Raw genomic sequence first — 25160 nt, forward strand, 5'->3', positions numbered from 1 at the left:
TTATTTGATATGTGAAGCCTATGGACAACCTTAAATGGTACCAAGCCATGTCTCGTACAGATTGATGATTTGTGGATAAACTTAGTTATCTGCTGTCACTGAGTTTCAGTTATTTTCAATCCTAATTCCTGTTGCCATTGTTTTTTAATAATATCTAAAGAGGGCGCTGCTGCTGTGTGAATTAGGTTGTGTAAATAAGAAATCACCCCTTTCTTTAAAGGATCTGGAGTCAGGCATTCATCTATCCAACCACCTGGAAGAGTTTGAAGAGATGGGGCAAAGTGTTTTTTAACAAAGCTATGCTATTTTTTAACAAAGCCTGCAGGTATCTAAAGAATATAGATGAGGGCACCTTGAATTTTTCCCACATGTTTTAAACAGTTATAATCAAATATTTTTCTTTTTGCTAATAAACATAACTGTTTCAACAGTTGGGTTCAACAGCAGCTTAATTATCAAAGCATTATGTTTTTTTTTTCTTTTGAGTTTTACCATTTTGATCTAGTTTCACTGAGGTTTGGTTCAAATCACAGTTTAAATAATCCTTCCAAAGTATACTTTATGTTTAAATCCACGGTTCTCTGAAACAGTTTTTTCAACCTTTTTTTATTTTTATTTTTTAACTTGTCCTGTCCAACAGCTGGGTAAACAGATGAGAGCTGAAGGCCTCTTGTGTTGGACATATTTTATTTTAACAATAGACCTTTTTCACACTTCCGCATTTTTCGACCGGAAATACGTCAATGACGTGTAAAACAACTTCCTGTTAGCATAGCGGCACATATGAAGAATGGCAGAGTCGAAGAGTTGCAGTTTCTGTTGTGTTCCAGGCTGTTCGTCTTCCAACCAAAAACAGCCCGGCCTCTCATTTCATTATTTTCCTGTGGATCCAAACCTGAAACCCAAATGGATACAGGTGATCCGAAGAGAAGAAGGGCATAGTTTAAATGTAAACACAGGTAGCACCGTCTGCTGCCGGCACTTCGCTCCGGATGTGTTGCGGCTGCGTCGTTCGTCGCCTGAAGAGTGGTGTCGTCACGAGTATTTTCCCTTGGAAAAACTTTACTGCTGCTTGGAGAAGGGAGTCAGTATATGACAGAACCTCAAACGTCAGACTATGCAGCTATGCTGTGAAGCTAGCGACACGGTGGCTAAGCTAAGGCAGTAAAGATGGATCACAACTACGTGACACACCCACTGCAGGTAAGGTTGTTCATAATGTGTTTGGTTAACGTCAGTCAACTATGTGTACCGTTATTGGATAAATGCATTTCTACCTGAACAAATGAATGTTTATAATAAAAGCTGTTCACGCTCTCACCTATTTTAATTACATGTATTTAATTAATTTTGGGTATTTTGTCATTAACAAAAATAAATGAAACGTATTTGTAATTAAATACTTCACATACTTTTCAAAACATGATTACTATGTTGTGTTAAAAGGTAGAATAAATATGTTTAGACTGATTTTTAATTTCTTTATCTTCACAGGTGCTCTGGATGAGGCTTTGGATTACATCCATGACTTAGAAGCCAAGTTCCTTTGCTGGACCCAGGAGACGATGTCATGGCGGACAAAGAGTTCCTCATTGAAGACCTCCTTACTGACAATGGATCTAAGATCATCATTCCACCTTTTAAGCGTTCAGCTCCATCAGCAACGAGGAAACAGAACAAACCCAAGCCATTACCCGCCTCATAATTATGGTGGAAAGAGTGATCGGTAGGATAAAGTCCTTTCACATCAGGGACTCTCTCATGCCGCTCACACTGATGGGCAGTGTGAATCAGATCTGGCTTAAATGCCGTGTTTTGGCAAATTGTCAAGGACTTTTTTGTGTTGAAGAGTGAATTAATGTTTGGTATGTAAATAATGTATAATGTGCAAATAGTATGGAAAAAATTTAGTGTTTCCACATATTCTTAAAATCTAATTAAATACAATTGTTATATTCGTAATATTTTTCTGTTGAAATGTGACTGACTTCACAAAAAAATTAGATGAACAAATAAAACAATTTTGGTCAATTGTGCCTCATTTAATTTTTTGGTATGCGTAACAACAACTGATTAATCACAACACAAATAATATCAAAGATTTACAATAAAAAAGAACATTACAGATCATCAACAGTAAGACAGAAGGCTGAACTGATTGTTAAAGACAAGATAAGTGTAATTTAAGGTATGCATTCATGCATTTGCTATAATATCTATCCAAGTTCTTTTTCATTCCATCTCAGAAACCCCATCCAACACAGCCATGAGAGGTTGGGGCTGCACCTGGCATAATCTGCTTCCAGATGCCATCATATATGGATCTGGCTGTGGTCCTACACAAGAGAAACACAACACACAAAAGTTAGACATAAGTGCATAACTACATTTAAATTTAATTCATTATATCTGCTGTAACCATAATTTGGTTAGTCATAACATCAAGCAAAAAAACTTAACTTGCTCTCACAAAGCAACAAAAAGTTAAATTATTCACCTGTATATGCCTTGTACAGTGTGGACCTAAGACCGTCCCTGTCAACTGTTTTGGGCTTTTGCACCACCAGCTCACTAACCGGTTCAGGATGGATTCCCTTATAAATAAAAGGCAAAAAGCAATTAGTCTGTAGTCACTACTGGGGGTGTTTTTATAATAATTTATAGTTGTTATGGATACACATCCATTCTTAAATCATAATGATAATTTGATCACAAACCCACCTGTGCTCTTGGTCTGTGCCATCTTTGCAAGCCACTCGTGCAGGCCAGGGGGGGGGGGGAGCAGCCTGCTGACCCAGCTGTGAATAATGTGCGCTCTGGAACAGGATGGCAAAAGGATGTCATTGCAGAATCCTTTAGCAGCCGCACAACTGCAGGAGAAAGCTTTCAGGTTGGCCCTTTCTGCATCCATCCAGTGATATCTAACCACAATAAATTAAATAGGTTACAATTAAGACATACTTATGTTGCTACATCAATGTAACACGAAACTATAACTGTCAGTAGGGTGACCAGATTTGAGTTAGTAAAAAAGAGGAGTGAAGTGAGTTTGTGAGATATTTAATTCATCGAGAGTAATTGGTGTTCAGAGCTGCATACATAAAGCAAATATGATTGCATTTCATCTATGTTCAATGTTATTTTATTATATAAGTATCAAAAAAGAGGACATGTCCAGGAAAAGAGGACGTCTGGTCACCCTACTTTCAGAAAAATAATACTAATAGTAAGTGAAGAAAGTGCCGCAGGCGCAGCAAAAAGAATGAAGACGCAAACGGGCAACTTAATAACATTTCTTATTTACAGCTTCACCAAATTTTTGGGTGTTATGTTAGTCTCATGCCTTTTCACTTAAACATACACACAACATATTCACTGCGATGTGTTATACCTTATATTACAAATAACACCAGGACTTACAGTTGACGTAAACAAACACACAGTTACCGGTGATGCGGCTATGGCTAAGCTAGCTGAAGCTTACCTTGGTAATGGTGGATAAACTCTTCGTGGACGAATTTATATCCCTTGTCCAATTTGTTTCCTTTAGTGGACGAATGCATCTTCACACTATTCATCACATCGGCGCTGATGACCTTCGGAACACAACTCAGACTCTTCGAAAACACTCTAGGCTCTGCCATTCTCCGCCAGCGAAGCACAAACCGGAACTAAGTTTACACGTTGCTGACGTGTTTCCGGTTTTTGCGAAAAAGGTCTATAGGGGTTATGAATCTTCTGACAAACCAGAGGTATGTCTGAATAAACCCCTTTTGTAATCGAGGCCAAACTTTATTCATTTTAATCATACAGTGATCCCTTGCTATAACGCGGTTTATTTTTCACGGTTTCGCTACTTCACGGATTTGCATCGTGCATTGTGTTCTGCATTGTAATACACGTCTATAAGGGCAGGGCCTGTCCACTCACACACTCAAATGTTATAAACATACCTGTTGGCTCCAAAAAAATGTTCTCATGTCAACATGTACAAAACACAAATACTGTTTCCACACGCATACTTATGCCTTCAAACCAACTAGAAATATTTCATTCAATCACGCAAACTATTAGTGCAAAGGTAAGCTAACACCTGTGCTCAAGTGCTTTTGATTTTTACTCTTCATGTGTGGGCCAGACTAAAGCATATGTCGGGCCAGATACGGTATGTTTGACACCCCTGATCTAGACCAATCAGCAGGCTGTTTGATGGCAGCTATTGTTGTGTCCGAATTCCTTCCCTACTCACAATATAGTGCACTATATAGTGCATTCACCATTTTGTAGTGCTGTCCGAATCTACAATTCGAGTGCCCTAGTCTCTGCGAAAACCCAGTGTGCATCGATGCTCACTAGATCGGCGAATATAGACCACAATGCACAATCGGAACAATTTTTGCCAAAAAGATGTATTTAAATTAATTTTTTTTAAACAAACCATCAACACTTTTATCTTTAGAAGACAGTGGATTAATAAATGATCGTCGCAAATCACTGATATCAATTAGATCTTAACTTTATGAAATCGATGTCATATCCGCCGTTAAAAAAAAAAAAAATAGTGAGCATGGTGTCCGAAATGCTTTTAAAATCCAGGGCACTACATAGTCCTGCTATAAATTTTTTTGCGGTTATGGGTTAGGGTGGGCTTTCGGACATAGCCTATGTCACGCTAAACTGAGACTTATGAGAGAAAAATCAAAGAATCAAAGATTGGGAAAAGCGAGTTGAAGCGCACGCTAAAGCATTTGTGTTCCAAACGCAAAAATAGTTTTTGAAAGCCCAAAAAAAGTTTTTGAAAGCAAAGACAAAAATTTGCACACAAAAAAATTGTGGAAAAAAATGTTTTTAAGCAAAAAAAAAAAATTGAAAGCAAATTTTTGTTTCTTTTTGCAACTTAAAAGTTTATTTTGCAATGTGGTAGCATGAATATCACCTCATATTTTATCATGTCCTCTGCCTTTGTTTTAATACGCATCAAAGTCACTGCTGCGTTTATAAACCTGACGCTCCCGCCATTTGAGGAAGGAGCTACCGTCAAAAGTTTTTCTCGCCTTCCTTATGAAAGACATGGAAGATGCTGAGAGATCCCGTGTCATATTGAAGAGCTCCACAAAAGCGTTGGCAAACTACTTAGTGTGAAACCCTGGCCTTTCTTGATGAACACAGAGCTGATATTCTGGTGATGGCAAATGTTTTATATCAGTAAAAACTAACAATTTCCCACGGCACACCTACCATCTCTCACAGAACGCTAGTGTGCCGAGGCCCACTGGTTGAAAAACACTGTTCTAAAATGTCACACGGTTACTAATTTCCCACTCCTCATCTGGCTTTCCCCTCATAGTTGCAGCTCTGCAGGGTGACATTTTGTGTAAAAAGGTAAGTGTACGAAAGTGTGTATACTCAATTGTGTTCTGACCTTTAAGCCTCAACCTGGCTGCGACTTAAAATAGAATCTGGATTCTTGCACTCTTGCCAGCAGGCGCTGCAGACTCACACCCTCTCTGCTGCAGGGCGTCGCTTGTGTGAAAGGTTAATTCTTAATCAGGTTGTCGTTTTGGCCCCTTCACACATGCTCACAGACAGTGTAAACATCCCCTCCCCTCGGTCTGTGTCTGCTGCCTGTTTGGCTGTAAGTAGCACAAAAAAGATAAAAAGTTCATAATCACTTTGCATTTAAGATTATATAATCAGTAAGTTGAAAGAGGTGTAGTTTTGCTGATGAGACTACCAATCTTTTTTTTTTTCTTGTTTAACTTCAATTTAAAATTTTCCTGTCCAATATTTTCAGAGACAAATAAATGTAAAGCTCATTTACATGGTAGAGACATGAGTCACAGCAATGCTTATTAATATAAAACAATGAGCACACTGTTTGCTTCCTTGAAGAGCTTAGATCCCCTACAGCATGCAGAGCACAGAAGTGGCACGACTGCTTCCTATAAGCTTAGTAGGCAAATATATGACAGACAATAAACCTGAACATTACTGTTTAATGTTTGTCACTTGTCATTAATTCCGAGTTCCAGTTTACTACATTGAACCATGTGGTCAGTTTAGCACAGGGGTCGGCAACCTTTACCACTTAAAGAGCCAATTGGATCAGTTCCGCACAGAAATGAAAGCACATGGGGCTGCAACACTAGGGGTGTTAGAAAATTCATTTCGCCGATATATCGCTATAGTTTATTTGGCAATACTTCTATTGATTCAAAATGCTGTCAGGATATTTATTTAATTATTTATTTTAATTCCTTTGAGCGTGATGTTTCTTTCGTCCATTTTCCACAACCTTGAATAGACATTTCTGTCTTTGTTGCAGGGTCTAAGCCCCGACCCCGCCTCTCTATCTGTTCACATCCTCTGCAGCTCCAAGTTGTTTGCCCCCGCGTGCAACCCCCCCCCCACCCCCCACCCTCCAGCGTGTTCTACACAGACAGCACAACATACGGTCATCATAGCAGCAAGTTGACAGGATAGTAGGTGCGCCCTAACGCAAGTGAGCAATCTTGGGAGCATTTCGGGCAGATAACTCAGGCAGTGCATTTACTTCGGTTACTCCTCAACTCACCTGTTCAGCGTCCTATTTAAGTCCAGGTGTGTAAGCTGTTCATCCTCCTTTACTGCAGCGCAGCGTTTGTCCCCCCACCCTCCTCCCCGGCTTCCACCTGTGAGCTCCGTTAGGGGTAGTTATTATCCAAAAGTTTATGGAAATTTGTCTCATGGAGTTGCACAGAGTCTTATGTCATACTAAAAGAATGTGAAATGCCAATTATAAAGGAATGTGAAATGCCAACTAAAGGAATGTGAAATGCCAATCTTAGAGGAATGTGAAATGCAAAACAAAGAATGTGAAAGCAAAACAAAAGATGTAAAAATAAATATTATGTCACGGTGCCTCTGTCAGCTCACCTCCCCCCTCCCAGCGCTTCCTGCTCTGCTGATTGGAACCAGCTGCCCATCATCACCTCATCACCTGCCGGTCTTCATTAGGAGTTCCACCCTGCATGAAGCTTTTTCTGACCATAACTACAAGAGAACTTTAATCATTCATTGATTGGATTAAAATATTATATCAAAACCCAAATCCATCAATCAGAACCAATAATCAGACTTTTGAAAGGTTTTTTGAGTGGAAGAAGAACCAGACAGGGTTGTCTACTCTTCCCCTCTCCTTTTGCTATATTTATTGAACTTCTGGCTGTAGTAAAGGAATCAAAACAAAATGCAACAATCATATAAAATTAGTCTTCATGCAGACAACATGTTACTTTTATTTATTTTACAAAATTTACATTCCATTAGCGAACAACACTTATTAATGAATTCTCCACCATCTCAGACTACTCAATTAATTGGAAGAAATCAGTTTTATTCTTACTGAACAGTAATGCAGATCAAAGACTCTGTAATTTGCAAAGCAAATACTTATTTCTTCCCTAAACTGTCAAAGCTGGTGCAGCTAGACTTAATTACTGAAAAGCACACAGGAGGATTTAACCCGCTGTGCTAATCGGCCTCTGTCCCTCATGGGCAAAGTAGCTACAGTAAAATTTAACTTTTCCCAAAGATTAATTATTTCTTCTCAGTTATCCTCACACAACCGCCACTTAAATGGTCCAAACCATTAGACTCAGCCACATCAAGCTTTTTATGGAACAATAAACCAGCTAGAATTAGTCTAAAAACTTAAAAAATCTAAAAAGCAGTGGAGGCTTTGAAATACCAAACTTCCACAACTACTTTCTTGCAAATAGATTACAGTACATCTTAATGGTTAAAAAACAATCCAGAAACCAACTCATGGATGGACTTGTAGCAGCAGTTGTAAGGAAAGATCAATCTGTCAGATCTACCATTTAGCAGCCAAACAATAAAAAAATAAAAAAACGACTTCTTCCAAAGTGGTAATATAAACACCACTTTAATAGCCTGGTGAAAATTTCTTAAAGACTCCTCACTTCAACCGTGCAAAATGACATCCATGTTGAACAACCCAGACATCCCTATATACAGAAGAATTTTACACTTCCCAACTTGGCAAGCAGGGGCTGTAACACTACTCCAGCACTTAATTATTGATAAAAGATTTATAACACCACGGGAACTACAAGAAAAACATGGCATAAATAACTTCTTAGAATACAAACAACTTAAAACTATAATTGATAAAAAGTTTAAATACAATGACAATGGTCTAAAAAAAAGGGTCAGCAACATTTATGGCATGAAGTGCCAATCTGAAATTTTCAGAAAGTGGTGGATACGAGCGCTGATTTGAATAAGTTCTTTTAAGCTGTGTAACAATTATACCAGATCTGCTGAGACGACAAGTATTACATCCGAAGGTGATATTCTGACACGAACATGATGGGAAGATATCTGTCCATCGATACACTGTGGGTTTGGAGGAGGGATGAAGCAGACAGGGAGCAATGTGGCCGTGTGCACGTGGGGTTGAGATACATGCATGCTGCCGAGGTGAACCGTGTGTTCATAAGGGGAACAGCCTTACTCAGCCTGACCAGCCAGACCAGGAGGGGGGGGGGGGGGGAGACCCCCATGCCAGGGGCACCCCAGGTGACGGCACCCACGCAGGCCGGGAGGGGGGGACTGCCCACCCACCCAGCCAGGCGCAGAGGGGGGCCCTCCTACAGGGCAATTACTATACCAATGGTGATCAATTAACATCACCCAGTCCTTGGGGAAGACCCTTGACGCTACTGCCTACCTCACAACATGAGAGACAACGAACCACATGTCATGCCGGCTCAGACGTCGCCCGGCCAAACAATGTCTGCGTCAGGTGCTGGGGGACCAGAGCACCCTGATGGAAACTGGGCTACTAGAACAAGAAGTAAATGGACCAGATGTGAGAACAAGGTTCTTTTAGAATGCTCCTACTCAAGTAATCCCACCCAGAGGGGTTACATACAGAGAATGTGGAATGAATGGATGCTTCGGAACCCACAATCAAGGCTTACTGTCAAACAACTGGTAGCCCGATGCTGGAACATCCACAAACGGCAACTCCTATCACAACTTGACATTGAAGTGGTACAATACAATACCACGGGAGAGCCAGAACAGCAGGTCAGAGAGGACGCTATACCACACTCCCACCCTGAGCTTGGGTACACAGCCCCAACAACCACAGATACGCTGAGCGAGGCAGCAACTGACCTGAAAGACAAGATCATGTCAAGAATGAACACTAGGCAACCCCGAGACCAGCTACAACAGTTAAGTGATGTACTGCCTGACAGTCTTCTGAAAACTGTGAATGAAGCATTGGGGGCAATTCCTACCACAACAATCACAGAAACCAATGAACTGGTTTACACTTCAGCAGCAGTGATCCTTGAGATGCTTGGCTATAAGAGCAACCATGGGAGAAAACAATACCCACCATGGAAGCAACGGTTAGAGGGCAAATTCAAAGCAACTCAGAAGGATGTGAGTAAGCTGACAGAAGCTCAAAGAGGTACAATGAGAAAGCAAGTATCTAAGAAATACAGCCAGATGCCCATACCTAAAGCACTGGAAACCGCCAACCAAAGGCTCCTAGCCCTGAGCAGCCACCTAAAGAGGTCCACAACAGACAATGAAGCCAGATGGATAAACAGGCTGTTCGCAACTCAACCTACGAAAGTGTACGCTACGCTCAGTGGCAGGGCCAAAACAGCCGAGCAGATGCACCAAGGCTAGAAACTGAACAGTAATGGAAAAGTATGTGGGAGAAAGAGACAGCACATAACAGCAATGCCCAGTGGCTGGTCTCTGAGAGGAACATAGCAACCTCCCTGAACATCCAAGAAAGTCTCAGGTATGAAGAACTCGACAGCACCGGGCCCTGATATGATACATGCCTACTGGCTGAAAGAAACTCACCGCACTCCACAAGCGCCTGGCAGCACAAATGAACCTGCTGCTTAGAGATGGGACTCACCCCGAATGGCTAACGATCCTGATCCAGAAGGATTCCCTCAAAGGGTGCAGACCCATCCAACTACCGGCCAATAACCTGTCTCTCCACAACATGGTAGCTCATGTCAGACATCATTGCAACCAAGATAAATAGGCACATGGATCAATACATGAGCAACACACAGAAGGTCATTGGTAGAGACTCCAGAGGAGCCAAACACCAACTCCTGGTTGACAGAACAGTCGCTCAAGACTGCAGGTCACGACACACCAACCTGTGCACGGCCTGGATTGATTACAAGAAATCCTATTACTCAATGCCACACACGTGGATCACTGAATGATTGGAGCTGTACAACATCAACAGGACTCTAAGAGCCTTCATAGGAAACTCAATGAAGCTGTGGAAAAACACCCTTGAAGCCAATGGCAAGCCACTTGCACAAGTGTCCATCAAATGTAGGAAATACCAAGGTGATGCTCTGTCCCCACTGCTGTTCTGCATAGGTCTGAGCCCCCTCAGCCAAATAATCAACAAGACTGGCTATGGATACCGACTCAGAAACGGGGAAAACATCAGTCACCTCCTTTACATGGATGACATCAAGCTATATGCTAAGAGCGAGCGTGACATTGACTCCCTGATCCACAACACCAGGATCTACAGTACTGACATTGGGATGTCATTCAGGCTCGAGAAATGAAGCCGGAAGGTGTCAAAGAGAGGCAAGGTAGTCCACACAGTAGAGGTCTCACTCCCAGAAGGAACATTAGCAGACATCGAGGACAGTTACAAGTACCTTGGAGTTCCGCAGGCAAATGGTAACCATGGAGTAGGCAACAAGGAAAGCTGCAACAGCTAAATACCTCCAACGAGTAAGGCAAGTCCTGAGAAGCCAGCTCAATAGCAAAAATAAGACCCGGGCAATAAACAGCTACACAATGGCAGTTATCAAATACCCTGCAGGAATTATAAGATGGCCAAAAGAAGAGATACAGACCACTGATGTTAAAACAGGAAAGCTCCTGAGACTGCATGCTAGCCGCAAGGAAGGAGGCCGAAGACTAGTGAGCGTAGAAGCCACTATCCAGGATGAAACATCCAAGATGCAGGAATACATCAAGCTCAATGCCCCAACTGACCGTGTGCTCGGTGAATGTCTCAGGCCATGGAGAGCAGAGGATACAGTGCTGGAGGATAGATCCTCATGGGAGGATATACCCCTGCATGGGATGTACCACCGGACCATAACTGTGGTAGCTGATATCAAGAAGTTCTTCCAATGGCTGGAAAGGGCTGGCCTACAGGACAGCACTGAAGCACTCATCCTGGCAGCTCAGGAACAAGCCCTGAGCACCAGAGTGATAGAGGCTCAGATCTACCACACCAGACAAGACCCAAGGAATAGGCTGTGCAATGAGGCGTCTGAAACAATCCAGCACATAACTGCAGGGTGTAAGATGCTGGCAGGGAAAGCATAAATGGAGCACCACAATCATGTGGCTGGAATAATATACAGAAACATGTATGCAGAATATGGACTGGAAACCCAAGGTCAAAATGGGAAACACGTCTGAAGGTAGTAGAGAATGAGAGAGCAAAGAATCTGTGGGACTTCCAGATCCAGACTGACAAGATGTCAATGGCGAACCAACCACATATTGTAGTGGTGGATAAAAAACAGAGGAAAGCTGTATTGGTGGATGTGGCAGGGCGTAGCGATGGAAGGGTGTGAGGGGCTGGCTGGCTGGCTGGCTGGCTGTTTACACAAGAAGATCATGTGGAATGAAAAAACAAAATAGAACATAGGTGAAAAGAAAAACATTAGAAACATTAGAAAGGCTGATTGTTGCAGAATTTCATGGAGGGAAAAAGTGAAGCAAAAACAACCATAAGACATACAAGGAGCAGTATAATGACTCAAAAAATGCAGAAATCTATCCAAAAAAGGGGCAAAGAAATGATGAAAAGGATCAAAACTACCTTACATCACTATAAGGCATCTTTAAAAAAAACTTAAAAAGCCACAAAAACATCATACAGTAGAATAAGTAATATCATTTATACAACCACAAAGATCCTCTATTTAAAATGTGGAAGCACACCCACAAAGTGTGAGTTTCCCTTGTTTTTGTGTCCTTTTTGTCTTTATATGAATGTGTGCATTTACGTATGTCCACTCACAGTGGAGACGTAAGCACAGATGTGTGCCAGTGTGTGTAAGCAGAGACCACTGACTGCTCCCTGTAACTACTCTCATTTACCAATGAAACCATTGTGAGTTTGTGCTTTAAAAGCCGCCCCACAGAGTCAGCAAGATAACACTTTGTCAGAACCACTTAGCTCCTCAGGACCCTGTCTGAATCGGGATCACACACTGAGCCTGTATGTCTGTGATGTCGAGTGTGGTGTGTGCGGGGTCACCCACAGTGTCAGTGATTGATTTCAACTGCTTAACGTATTGCGCTAAATCAATGTGCTGTCAGTCCATATTACCCGGACAAAGACATGGACACACAAATCCAAAATGTCATTTTGTCCTTAATGTTTTCCAGCTGCTCTCTGGGTGTCTGACATTATAAACTAATTTCCCAGCACTTAGTAACCTTTAGCATTCATCCATTTTTGAAAGCTTTCAATCTGCTTAAGAACCTGACAGGTAACCTTTAACACTGAAAGCTGTAGTTGAATTTTTTAATGTTTGTTGAATGATAACTATTATTCAGGGTAGTTGTTTTATAAGTAGAAACATTTTGACTTCATTAAAATTAACTTTGAAAAGCAGTTTTAGAAATCCAGCCATGCCTATTGAGCAGAAGAAGCATTGATATTGCACACTGCATCAACACTGACAACTGTTATTAGTCAGATCAATGTCATCAACAACTGTATAAGAAATAAGAAAAGCATACAATTGTGCCAAACACTACATTATCTTAAACCCATTCAAGAGAAATTAAAGTTGCTTTGATATTGACACTGTATTGGATGGATGACGTTATTTAACCCTCACATAAAAAAACAAACAAACAAAAAACGGCTAAATTGGTTGATTAAGATTGACAGTTGTCCAAAGTCAGGGATTTTACAGGTACAGTTAAAGAACTACAGAATCTGTGGATGGACAAAATCGAAAATAAACATTTTTTTGTTAGTCTAATTTTTACACAGGGTAAGACTAGGCCTACAGATGTTTCAAGGCTATAAACCCCCTTACTACAGACATGAATATTATCACACTTTTTACTCTTGCTTAAACTGTTTAAGTTTCAAACTTCCGTAGGAAAACATGTCCAGTATTATAGAATTGATAAAAAAAAAGGTCTGTTTGCAATAAAAGATTTATGTAGATTTGGAAAGCTGCATTCTGTACAGGAGACATGAACACTCTACCACAAGACCAGCTCACTGGCCCCGAGACCTGAATCTTGTGAGTTTATATCCAGAACTAGTCATATCAAAGACTCGAAAAATAAGACCCAATTTATGCTCGACACTCAGCATAAAGGGCTTGGATTGGGGGGTTAACACTAAATGGTTCTCGAGAACGGCTGTGTCTGCAGCTCCCTGTTCCCCCAGTAGATGGGTCAAATGCGGAGAACAAATTCACACACCTAGGTGCATGACAACTACTGAGACTTTATTGACAAAGTCAACAGCCAATCAGTACACAGATCACCTTGGGGGGGCCTAGCCCGTGCCTGGGGTTGGTGTGGGGGGATGCTCAGAACTCCTGGGTGGGGGTGCTCTCCTGGGGCAGGGCCCTGTGTTGGGCGGCTGCTCTTCTGGTTAGGCTGGAGCTTGCACTCTTTGTCCCCCTATGCCTCCCTGCTCTCTGGTTTTGGGGGCCCCTGTGGCGGTCCTGCTTGCTGGCTGTGGCCTGGGTGGCAAATGCGATTGCCCGGCGGGAGGTTTTTCTCTATCTGCTACCGTGAGTCCTGGCTGCCGGTGCTGCTGTTGCGGGGGTCTTGGTGTGGGGATGACTGGGCACTCTCCCTCCTTCCTTCCTTTTCCATTCATCATCCACCTCACTGATAAACACTCACTCACATTCAAATTTATCATAGTATAATTGTATCTGAAGAGCAAATTTATCAACAGAAAATAAAGGATGACTTTTAATGTAGCTCCCATGACTGAAGCCTTTATATATTTCAGAATGACTACGTGTTTCCATCATTTTACAAATGTTTTCATTTTTAAAAATGAATTGGAGTGTTTTCAAAACTGGAATATATAAATTTGTCATTAACAGGAACTTGTTCATAAGTTGCTGTGCTGTTATTTCGTTTGGTATCATACCTGACTCCAAGGCGTATTTCACCTGGCTTAACTACACCTCATTTATCCCTAAAGTATTTCTTCCATTTGGTGTCAGAGTTTAACTAGCAAAAAGGATTATCCAAACTCTTAAAAAGGTTTTCTATGGCAGGCCTCGATGGATTACCAACAGGGAGTACGTTTAATACTTTGTCTTTTATATCAGACTGCAGATCTTCCACTAATTCCTCTAAATTTTCAATTGTGGACATGACAACTGTATGTAGCACATCGGTCCCCAAAAGATTGGCTATAACTGAGGCACACGTTTCTTTTTTCTAGGTGGACATTTTAAAAGTTGGCTTCTTTGTTTAGAAACTGAGATGAAGTACATGGTATTTCATAATTTGATGATATAGAATGAGAAATGGGTTCAATGCTGCGGTTAGAGGTATCCACAGTAGTAGCACTTGTGTTGACAAAGAATGTATCCTTAGAGGATGTATCCTGGATACATTCCGTGAATGAGTTTAAGGTGCCTAAACCAAAGTAAAACTGAAGCATAGGTTGACTTACAGAGAAAACACCTCAACATTTTGGCTAAATAGGCCAATTATGGCTTGTTTTAGCAGCTTTTCTCTAAGCTCCTTGATTCTTGGAGTTTCTACAGTTGTGCCCAAATCAATATTGTACACCATAGTCTGCAAAAATGTGCACAGACTAGACAGAGCATCATCATAGCTCACGTTGTAAACAAAATGGGTTGTGAACAGATTTTTGTCCAAGACAATGTAGAGGGTGAAAACCTGAGCTTTGGAAGTTCCTGTGCCAAGAAGGTATGGCTGATTTGTTACTTCAGTGATCAAGAGATGATCTTCAAGGCTTTTGTATGACTGAAACACAGCAGGAATTCACTCATATGAACAACTCATTTATAAATCGTTTATAAAGACTCCATCAAATAAAACTTTGTAGTACAAACATACCTTTCGGAATTTTACCAAATGATCTGTTGCCTCTTAAATAATTACCTTTTTAGTTTGCTTTCTGTCTGCTGGTTGGGGTGTGAGAAGATAGAGAAGGACCAGAAGAGAAGCTATGTGGCTGTCCCATGCTGGAGGCAGAATGAACAATATTTGTTGATATATAAGATTTTCTGACAACTCAGATGCCACCCTAACTATTTTAATGATAAGCATACCTGGTTCTTCAGGAGAGTCAGACCGTTCATTCAGGGCAGCCTTTAGGTACTTTTGTAGAAGAGTAGACCCTTTTAGGCTTCTTGCTTCTTGGATAACTTTTTCTTTAAAGCTTATGTTCCACCTTTCAAGGAATCTGGAAGCAGCTTCTGCTCCAAAGATTAGCAAGTAGTCTTTCAAGATCTAATTAATAAGAGAAAAGTATTTTAATACGATGTAACTAACTCCTATAAATTTATTTTTGTATATTTAGAGTTTATACTAACCAGTCCTTTGACATCCAAGAGGCGGGGAAACATTTAAAGAACATCAGCAGAGGTCTAAGGGTTTTGGGAGAATCTGTCCATGGTACTGCAAGGTTTCTCTCATCTTTTGGAAGACTAAATCACAGTTGGTTGTGTGTTGAAAGAGTGATATTGATTGCTTCTATGCATTCATCTGTGGTTCGCTGGTAATCAACAGTATCAATTATTCTAGGTGATAATGTGGGACCTACTCTGAGCTTTACTTTTTTTTGGGGTGTTGCGGAGGATCTGAATTTACGCTGAACAGTTTCTACACACCAAGTCTCAAAGTCTGTGTTGCTTTGGAAGTCAAAGAAGTCTTTCTGAAATAAGGGCAAAACTTTTGTTGAAATAGCTATCAATTTGAAATATTAATTCACTAAATTGAATTGAAATAGATATAATTGGCAGTTTCTCAACAGCATTTTATTTTTATTTATTCAGTTTCTCTATATAATTATTCTGGTCGGATTTAATAGATAAATACAACTACGTATCATCTGCATAACAGTGAAAATTAATGCTCTCTTTCCTGATTATGTTTCCTAGGGGCAGCATATAAAGCATAAGCAGGATGGGTCCTAAAACTGAGCCCTGTGGGACTCCGTAGCTAACTCAAGTGCACTGAGAGGATTGCCCATTTACATTAACAAACTGGTACCTATCGGATAAATAGGATGTAAACCACTGGAGGGCAGATCCTCTGATCCCTATGTCATGCTCTAATCTTTTGAGTAAAATACTGTGGTCGATAGTGTCAAAGGCTGCACTGAGGTCTAACAGGACCAGAATAGAAAGTAGTCCCTTTTCTGAGGCCAATAACAAGTCATCAGAGACTCTAACTAGTGCAGTTTCAGTGCTGTGGTGGGGTCTAAATTGATTGAAAATATTCAAAGTGGCTGTTGTCCAGTAGGTGGCGGTAAAGCTGGTTAACTGCAACTCTTTCTAGGATTTTTTAAATAAAGGGGACGTTTGATATTGGTCTATAGTTGGCCAGGTTGCTCGGATCTAAACTGGGCTTTTTCAAAAGAGGTTTAATAACTGCATATTTAAAAGACTGTGGCACATAACCTGTTTCCAGAGAGGTATTGATTATCATTGGTATGGATTTATTGGGGGTCCTGGTTTGCGGCGCCTTCCATCCGTGAAACCAGGGTTCGAATCCGGGCTGCTCCCTATTCCCTTCTCTGCTGCTGTGCCGGTCCCAAGCCCGGTTGGATTGAGAGGGTTGCGTCAGGAAGGCCATCCGGTGTAAAAACATTGCCAAGTTAACCATGCGACTCATCCTCATGGGAGGGTTGTTTCGCTGTGGCAACCCCTGATGGGAGAAGCCGATAAAAGAAGTATGGATTTATTAATTAGGGGGAAGGTTTCTTTAAAAAGTATAGTGGGAGCTGGGTCTAAGAGACGAGTTGAGGATATCGAGGACGTAATGACTGATGCTTTTTCTGCTTGATCCACACTAGTGAAGTAGTCTAATGTTACAGAGGCTTCTATGGATGCCTCCACTTCTACCACTTTAGCCTGCTCTGGGCTGATAGGAGGAATAACTTGATTCAACTTATGTCTAATATTTGATATTTTATTATCGAAAAATGTAAGTAAAATCATCAGAGCTGAGAGAAACAGGACAAAGTGGTTCTACTGAGCTCTGACTGCGAGTAAATCTAGCAATAGTACTAAAAGGAAATCTTGGATTATTTCCATTCTCTGATATTAAGGTTGAATAGTAATGACTTCTATCTCTACGCACGGCTTTTTAAAAAAAAAACAATTTAATAGGCTACGTTTCCAGGTATTCAGAGACTGCTCTGAACCGGAGCGGCACCATTCTCTTCCCAACTTACGGGTTATTTGTTTAAGAGAACGTGTTTCAGTGTTAAACCACGGTGCTACTCGGTTTTGTCTAACAAGCTTAGGTTTCATGGGGGCAACAACATCGAATGTACTCCTGAGGGCTTGTAAGGCATCATTAACAAATAGGTCATTTATACTAGGACTAATGCTATGGGGGCAAGGTCATTTATACTAGGACTGATGCTAAGGGGGATGGTCTCAGAGTATTTTTTCAGAATTTTACTAAGAATTGGTTGAACTGTGACTTTAAACTCAGACACAGAACAATAGAATCTAAAACAATAGTCGACAGGAAGTCTGAAAATTCCTGGATTTCTGATAGTTAGCATTACTGGGGGGGGGGGGGGGGGGGGGGGGGGTTGCTTCATTCAGTCTTACATAGTCATCCTGTTGGAGCCAAGTTTCTGTTAAGGCTAGTAGACTAAGTTTGTTATCATTGATTAGGTCATTGACTAAGAGGGACTTAGAGGAAATGGATTGAGTGTTTAATAAACCACATTTAATTACATCATAATTCTGCTTGTGTGTACTGGTGTCTGTCACTGTAAGGTTACTGTGTCTCACTCCTTTCACTTGCCTTTCAGCACTTAAGTTAAAGCTAGGAACTGCTTGACTTTCCCTGCATGGGTTTTGCACATGCACTAAGGGAGGCTCAGAGGAGAGTCGTATACTGCTGCTCAGCACCCGGGTCTCATAATACAGTGAACAAGTTTCTCTTGTTCTCTGTTTTAAGAATTTTTTATAGAGGTTTTTGTCATGGTTTGAGTTTGTTTTGTCTTGGTTTTTGTTTTAGTTCTTGTTCTGTCTTGTTTGGTTCTGTTTCCTGTTTTATTTTGAAAGGTTTCCAGTCTTGTCTTGTTTCTTGAGTGTTACTTCCTTTGGTCCCCATCTGCCCTGATCGTGTTCACCTGTGTCTTGTCTGCCCTGTCTGTATTTAAGTCTTGTCTCTGCCTTCCTCCTGTGCTGGTCCATTAACTCTGTTATAGTGTTCATGTCATCCTGGCCTGTCTTACTCCTCAAAACACCTAGTGATTAGTTCATTGTATAAGTCATTAACTGCAAAATGGTTGATCAAGTTGTCATATGAGACAAACATATTTCTATACATCTCCATTATATGTTTTTGTCTAAATCTGTCCTGAATTGGTAAATTGCTCTCAGGTGACTTGACTTCCTCTAACAAAGGTGCATATCATTGACAATCAATGGGCAAGTATATACTGTATATGGCTGAAGCACAACAGAATGTTCTATGTCTGACAATGGAAGGACAAGGAATTGGACGGGGTCAACAGCCAGAGAGAAGAAGAAGAGGAAGAGGAGTGAGGCTGCATGGTGGAGGGGTTAGGGGGCAAAACCGAGGAAGAGGCCGAAGACATGTACGTGTTCCTGATGAGATAAGAGCTACACTTGTAGACCATGTTGTCAACCATGGGCTCACAATGGCTGAGGCTGGTAGAAGGGTGCAGCCAAATGTTGGGAGAACAACAGTGTCCTCAATCATTCAGACCTTTCGTCGAGAGAACAGGTATGTAATCTAAAATATGAACTGTTCTGTGATGCTTCATTCAATATTACAGTATTTTTTACAATATGTAAAGCTTTTTGCAATATTCAGTAAGTACTGTAAGTAGGCCTACATTTTATACAGTGACATTTTATCTTCCTGGATATTGCATTTTGCATTACTGTATCTTTTCTACATAGGACTGCAAGACAACTTCACAGGGGCGGCAGAGGGCCTCTTTTCACTGCTCAACAGGAGGAGGCTATTTGCACCATGGTTGTAGAAAACAATGCGATAAGACTAAGGGAGATAAAGAGTGCCATTATAGAGGACAACAACATATTTGCAAATATTCAGACAGTCAGCATCTCAACCATTGACAGAGTGCTGAAAGGAAACCAGATGAAAATGAAGCAGCTTTACACTGTTCCATTTGAAAGAAATTGTGAAAGAGTGAAGGAACTACGCTACCAGTATGTACAGGTAAATGCATGGACATGCAGCAAAGTACTGCACAGTAAACACTATGTATGTCATACAATGATATACATTACAGTGAGCGTGTTTTTACACATTACACAAATCTTTACACATTTGCTATGGCTGTAGAAAAGTAATGCAATATGTGATTTATACATTTGATGTAACTCTATCTTGGCCAAAATGTAAATTCTTGTAATTCATAAAACTCATTTTGTGTCTCCTGTATTTAGCGCATGATGGAACTTGAAGCAAGTGAACAGCCGCACAGCTTCATCTACATGGATGAGGCTGGCTTCAACCTAACAAAAGGCAGAAGGCGTGGCCGAAATATCATCGGCCACAAGGTTACAGTTGATGTGCCAGGCCAACGGGGCGGGAACATAACCATGGGTGCTGCCATCTGTGACAATGGTGTGCTTACTCATCTTCCCATAATAGGTCCATACAACACAGAACATCTTATAACCTTTCTAGAAGCTCTCTACAGAGATCTCATCCCTGAAGAAGAGAGGGGTCAGAGTGGAGATCACCTGCCAACGTATGTGATAGTTTGGGACAATGTGAGTTTTCATCACTCCAACATAATCAGGCAATGGTTTGCAGCCCACAACAGGATGCGGATGGAGTTCATTTCACCCTACTCTCTATTCCTTAACCCTATTGAGGAATTTTTCTCAGCATGGAGATGGAAAGTTTACGATCGCCAGCCACATACACAAATGACCCTCCTGGCTGCCATGGATGCAGCGTGTGATGACATCACAGCAGAAGCCTGCAGAGGCTGGATAAGACACTCTAAAAGATTCTTTCCACGCTGCATCGCAAGAGAGGATATTCGCTGTGATGTGGATGAGAATTTGTGGCCTAACATACAGGAACGACAAGAGGTGTAGGAAGACCACACCAATTCGCACTGCACTGCCTGTACTGTACGGTTCCGGGTTCCGGGCAGGGCGCGTGGCGTGCCTCTCTGCGGATACAACTATCTTCAAATTACTTAAGTTGATTTTCTACAAAAAAAAAGAGAGCTGACCATGGCCCCTAAGAAAACCCAGGAATACGAAGACCTCAAAAAGACTCTTGATGATATTCAAGCTACGATGAAAAGCTTTATTGATCAGGTGTCGGCTAAGCTAACGCCACTTTTGGAAATGATGGAAGAGTTCCGAAGATTTCGGCTCAAAACGAGCAACTGGAAAGCCGGGTCGACATTCTGGAGAAAAGACTGGACGATGTGGAACAGCAAGTAAGGATGAATAATGTCATTCTCACTGGAGTACCAATCAAGCCTCGAGCGAAACTGACAGCAGGAGCAAGCACTGCTAATGCTAGCGCTAGCGTAGCTAGCAGTGCTAATACGGTGATCGGGGCAGAGTCTCTGGAACAGCAAATACATTCATTTCTCACATCTAAAGGGATTTCCCTGGATCTCAACACCATCGAGACCTGCCACCCGCTCCCCAGGAGAAAGGAGACGGATAAACCAGCGATCCTCATCAGATTTGTGAATCAAAAACACAAGCTAGCTCTGAATCAATGTAAAAATCTCAGAGGATCTGCTGTTTATCTGAACGACCATCTGACCAGAAGGAATGCTGAAATCTCCAAACATGCGAGGCTTCTCAGGAAGCAGAAGCAGATCGAGAACACTTGGGTTAAAGGCTGCAGGATTTATGTCAAACCACTCGGTCCACCGGACCGGTCCAAGGTTCTGGTTGTGAACACCATGAAGGATTTTGAGAAGTGCTTGATTACGGTTGTCGTAAACAACATGCAGTAATAAATCAAAGAGCCAAATAATTTCAAGAAAAATGACACCTGGATTCATCACTTTCTCCATCGTCTGACGTCACCTGAATAACAGCAGAGCTCTGACATGCAGACAACTTGACCTCAACTTTCACCGCAGCTGTTATCAGCTGAAGAAGGATATGGACCTGAATCTAATGTCTGCAGACATAACATCGAAGAGAACTATTAACTCTGTTTTGAACCCAGAAGATCAGCTGTCATTCAGCAGAAGAAGAAAAATGCCAACCTTGGACAATCGACAGATTATGGACCCTTTTATTTTTTCCCTTACAACATTACTTTAATATATATAAAAAAAAGAAAAAAATATATAAAAAAAGTAAAACAAATGATTAATCAAATATTGAAAATGTTTAAATTGATCAATGTTTAATGATATTACTTCACTTGCTCCAAAAATTCATAAATTGATTCAAAAATCTTTCCTAATGTAGCATAATTTTGCACGTTTTTAACTTTTGATACTTGATGAAATTTTGCTATGAAAATTCCTGAAACAGTGTTGTGTCTATTTTACTGATAGACCGATGATTACTGTTTTAATCATATGAATGACTTTAATAAGTAACTTAATCTGCATATTGTCATGGTTTGGGTTTGTTGTCTTGTTTTTCGTCCTTGTTCTGTCTTGTTTGTTTCTGTTTCCTGTTTTATTTTGAAAGGGTTTTCTGTCTTGTCTGGTTTCTTGAGTTTTACTTCCTTTGGTCCCCATCTGCCCTGATCGTTTTCACCTGTGTCTTGTCTGCCCTGTCTGTATTTAAGTCTTGTCTCTGCCTTCCTCCTGTGCTGGTCCATTAACTCTGTTATGGTGTTCATGTAATCCTGGCCTGTCTAGTCCATGTACCTGTTTCTTGCCTCGTCCATGTTTCATGCCACGCCAAGTAAGTTTTTGTTTTTGTTCTGTGAACCTGCTCTGCAGCGGCTTTTGTTTTGTATTAAACCAGGGGTGTCAAACTCATTTTCACTGAGGGCCACATCAGCATAGTGGTTTACCTCAAAGGGCCAGATTTAACTTACACTTATATTTTTCATTACATTTAGTATATGTAACTACTCCTTAATGTTAAACAACTCATTATCTATTTACTATAACCTTTTAAAGTGACAGTTACAGTTGCATAGAAAACATATGTTTGTTTGTTACTTTAGCATAAATCCTTTTACATTTTCTTTCTGCTTATTAAAACCCACATAACTCCATTTATGATCAAATTGTCAAAGTGAATAAATAATAATAACATAAAACTGAGCTAGAAAGAACATGTATTACATGTTACATTTTGTCTGCATAAAGACATAAGACCTGCAAACACTGGATAATTACAACAGCAGCTACACATAAATAATATGTAATCAACTAAAGAAAATGTTTATTTTGAGAAATTAAAAACTATTGCGCTCTCGTGGGCCACTTAAAATGACATGGCGGGCCACATTTGGCCCCCGGGCCTTGAGTTTGACACGTGTGTATTAAACCCTCTAGTCCCTGAACCGTGTGCCTCCGCCTCTGCGTCTGGGTCCTACCGGCTCTCGAGCCACCCCCACGCCGTGACACATATTTTAGATGACTGATCTGCATTTGTCATGTTGATTTCTAAAATAGTTATTTTTTACATAAGTAATTAATCTTTGTCATGTGCTTTATCGATACCTTATGATTTTTAATTTTGTCTGATTAAAAACTGGAAACCGGATATTGATAAATCATGTAATAAAATGGTTATAGTATAACGGGGTGGGATTATATAAGTTTGCTTCCTTCCACTCCCTTTCAAGCAATATTTATTAATACCTCTAATTATCACACATTTGATTAGTTACTTTATGAACGTACAACTGATGATTATATTGCTTTGGTGTATTATTTCTACTTAATTGCTTGAAATAAAACATTGCAAATCGAAACCATTTCAAATCAAAATATGATAATTTGTGGTCGCTGATTTGATACAGTCGATATTTATTAATTTTGAACGATCCGATTCACTGACCTAAAATGAATCCACGACATCTTTACCCAAAACTTCAACCACTCTGACTCATAGATAAATACCTGACTCATATTGAACAGTGCAGGTGAAGTTTTCCAGATTCCTTTTATTTCTTGCAAGATAATCAAGTGTAAATTAAACATGTGTACAAACAAGTAAGCAAAACTTAATGTCAAATCTATTCACAGATTAATTTCCTTGAAGTTCCACCCTCCGCTCCATTCATCATGTTGAAACCCTGCAGTCAGCAAACCAAACCTTTAACCCTCCTTATGTCTGTAATTATGAATAACTTAGTCATTCATAGCTCAACGGTTATGTCAGCTGAGCGTGCATGCTGAGGTCATGAGTTCCAGATCAGCCTCTCACAATTTTTGCCTTGTGTTTCTTTTCTTCTTATGAGGTATGTTTTGCAGTGTCAAGAAAGCAAGAACTTGATGCTGCATTGGTGGATATGATTGTAATGGACTAAAAAGGCCCTTCAAATCAGCAGGAGGATGGTGGTCTCTGGGCCCTGCTGGACAGGTATGTTGGGGCTCAACAAAAGGTGACCAGCACAACTGCCAGTGCAACAGTGGAGGTTCAGAGGTACAGTAAACATGATACTCATCATTTATGCTCATTTTAAACTGGTGCATGAAAATAGGCTATTAATTGCTTTCTAGATGCTTAAAAGAACCCCACATCCCAAAAACTGAGGACCCACTGAGATACTGGGTTACCCACAAAGTTTTATACCCGCATCTCTACAAGCTGGCAATGAAGTTTTTCACACCAGCTTTGTCTGTACCTTGTGAGAGGATTTTCTCCAAGGCTGGTGAAGTTGTCAGCCAAAGACAAAACAGGCTGAAACCCAGCAGCGTACAAAAAATTCTGTTTTTAAATAAAAATCTATGAAATATATCCCACACAATTTTAGCTATGCCCTGGTTCACAAGCACACCTCTCACTTTATAGTTAGCATTCACAATGTAACACAAGCACTTCTCACAGAAATCTTCACACATTGTGTTGTTTAATGTTTCTTTTTATTATAATTTCCACATTGAAGTGTTACAAGGAGAAGGTTAGTTGAAGTAGATGATATACATCCAGTCCACCACCAGATGCCGCTGTTCTGTGTGGTTTCAAAGCCCCAAATGGTTCCTCATTTTTCCAGCACAATTACAAGAACACCTTTGAAAGCTTCATGGGGCTTCTATTCCCATGCAGCCAAACATAAAAATGAGTTAGGGAGACAGCTGTCCCAGCCACAAGGACTGTCAGAGGCAGAAGCTCCCTGCTAAGGCTGCCTTACAAGGTCTAACTACTCAGATGAAATAAACAAAGCCCACAAATAAAAATTATCATTGTTCAATCCCAAACTAAACTAGCAAAACCAAGCAGCGTAAAGGCCCGTACACACCGGGACGAATATTCGCCAGGCGTTATTCGCCAGCGTTTTTCGCCACGTTTTTTGTGTTCACACCCAGGCGATTTTCGCTGACGATGAGTGGAGTGAACATGCAATTTCATTCCCTGACATTAGATGGCGCTTAATGTAAAACAGAAATACTCCTGTACACAAGGTGGCGCTGCGCAACTTTACGCTTCTTAAAGTCGCTTTTCACTCAGAAGAAGAGAGCAAGTATTTACGCGCTTGTCAGAATCAAACAAAGAAAACATGAATATTTCAAGCACCAGTAGCTCCAACTGGTGCTTGGTTCGGGGATGTTTTAGAATGTCCGTCATTATTGCTTCGCGGCTGTGTAGACGCTACTTGGCGTCTATCTTCTTCGCTATGTGTGCTCAGCAAGGCAGTTTTGTGTTTGAGCGCCCCCAAGTTGTGTTTTACTG

At 40.8% G+C, this 25160-nt stretch overlaps 1 protein-coding gene across 1 annotated transcript; it reads right to left on the bottom strand.

The window, feature by feature from the left end:
• Positions 1 to 2084: 2084 nt before the first annotated feature.
• Positions 2085 to 3719, bottom strand: LOC144988960 (uncharacterized). Its single transcript, XM_078940394.1, has 4 exons — positions 3485 to 3719; positions 2722 to 2816; positions 2498 to 2594; positions 2085 to 2336 (listed from the first exon to the last, which is right to left on the bottom strand). Exons 1-4 carry the CDS (start codon positions 3642 to 3644, stop codon positions 2233 to 2235), a joined length of 456 nt encoding a protein of 151 aa, XP_078796520.1. The 5' UTR covers positions 3645 to 3719; the 3' UTR covers positions 2085 to 2232.
• Between the last annotated feature and the right edge of the window lie 21441 nt (positions 3720 to 25160).

The sequence above is a fragment of the Oryzias latipes genome, chromosome 22 (genome assembly GCF_053564925.1).
Source record: "Oryzias latipes strain Hd-rR chromosome 22, Olatipes_Hd-rR_3.1".
NCBI classification, from domain to species: Eukaryota; Metazoa; Chordata; class Actinopteri; order Beloniformes; family Adrianichthyidae; genus Oryzias; species Oryzias latipes.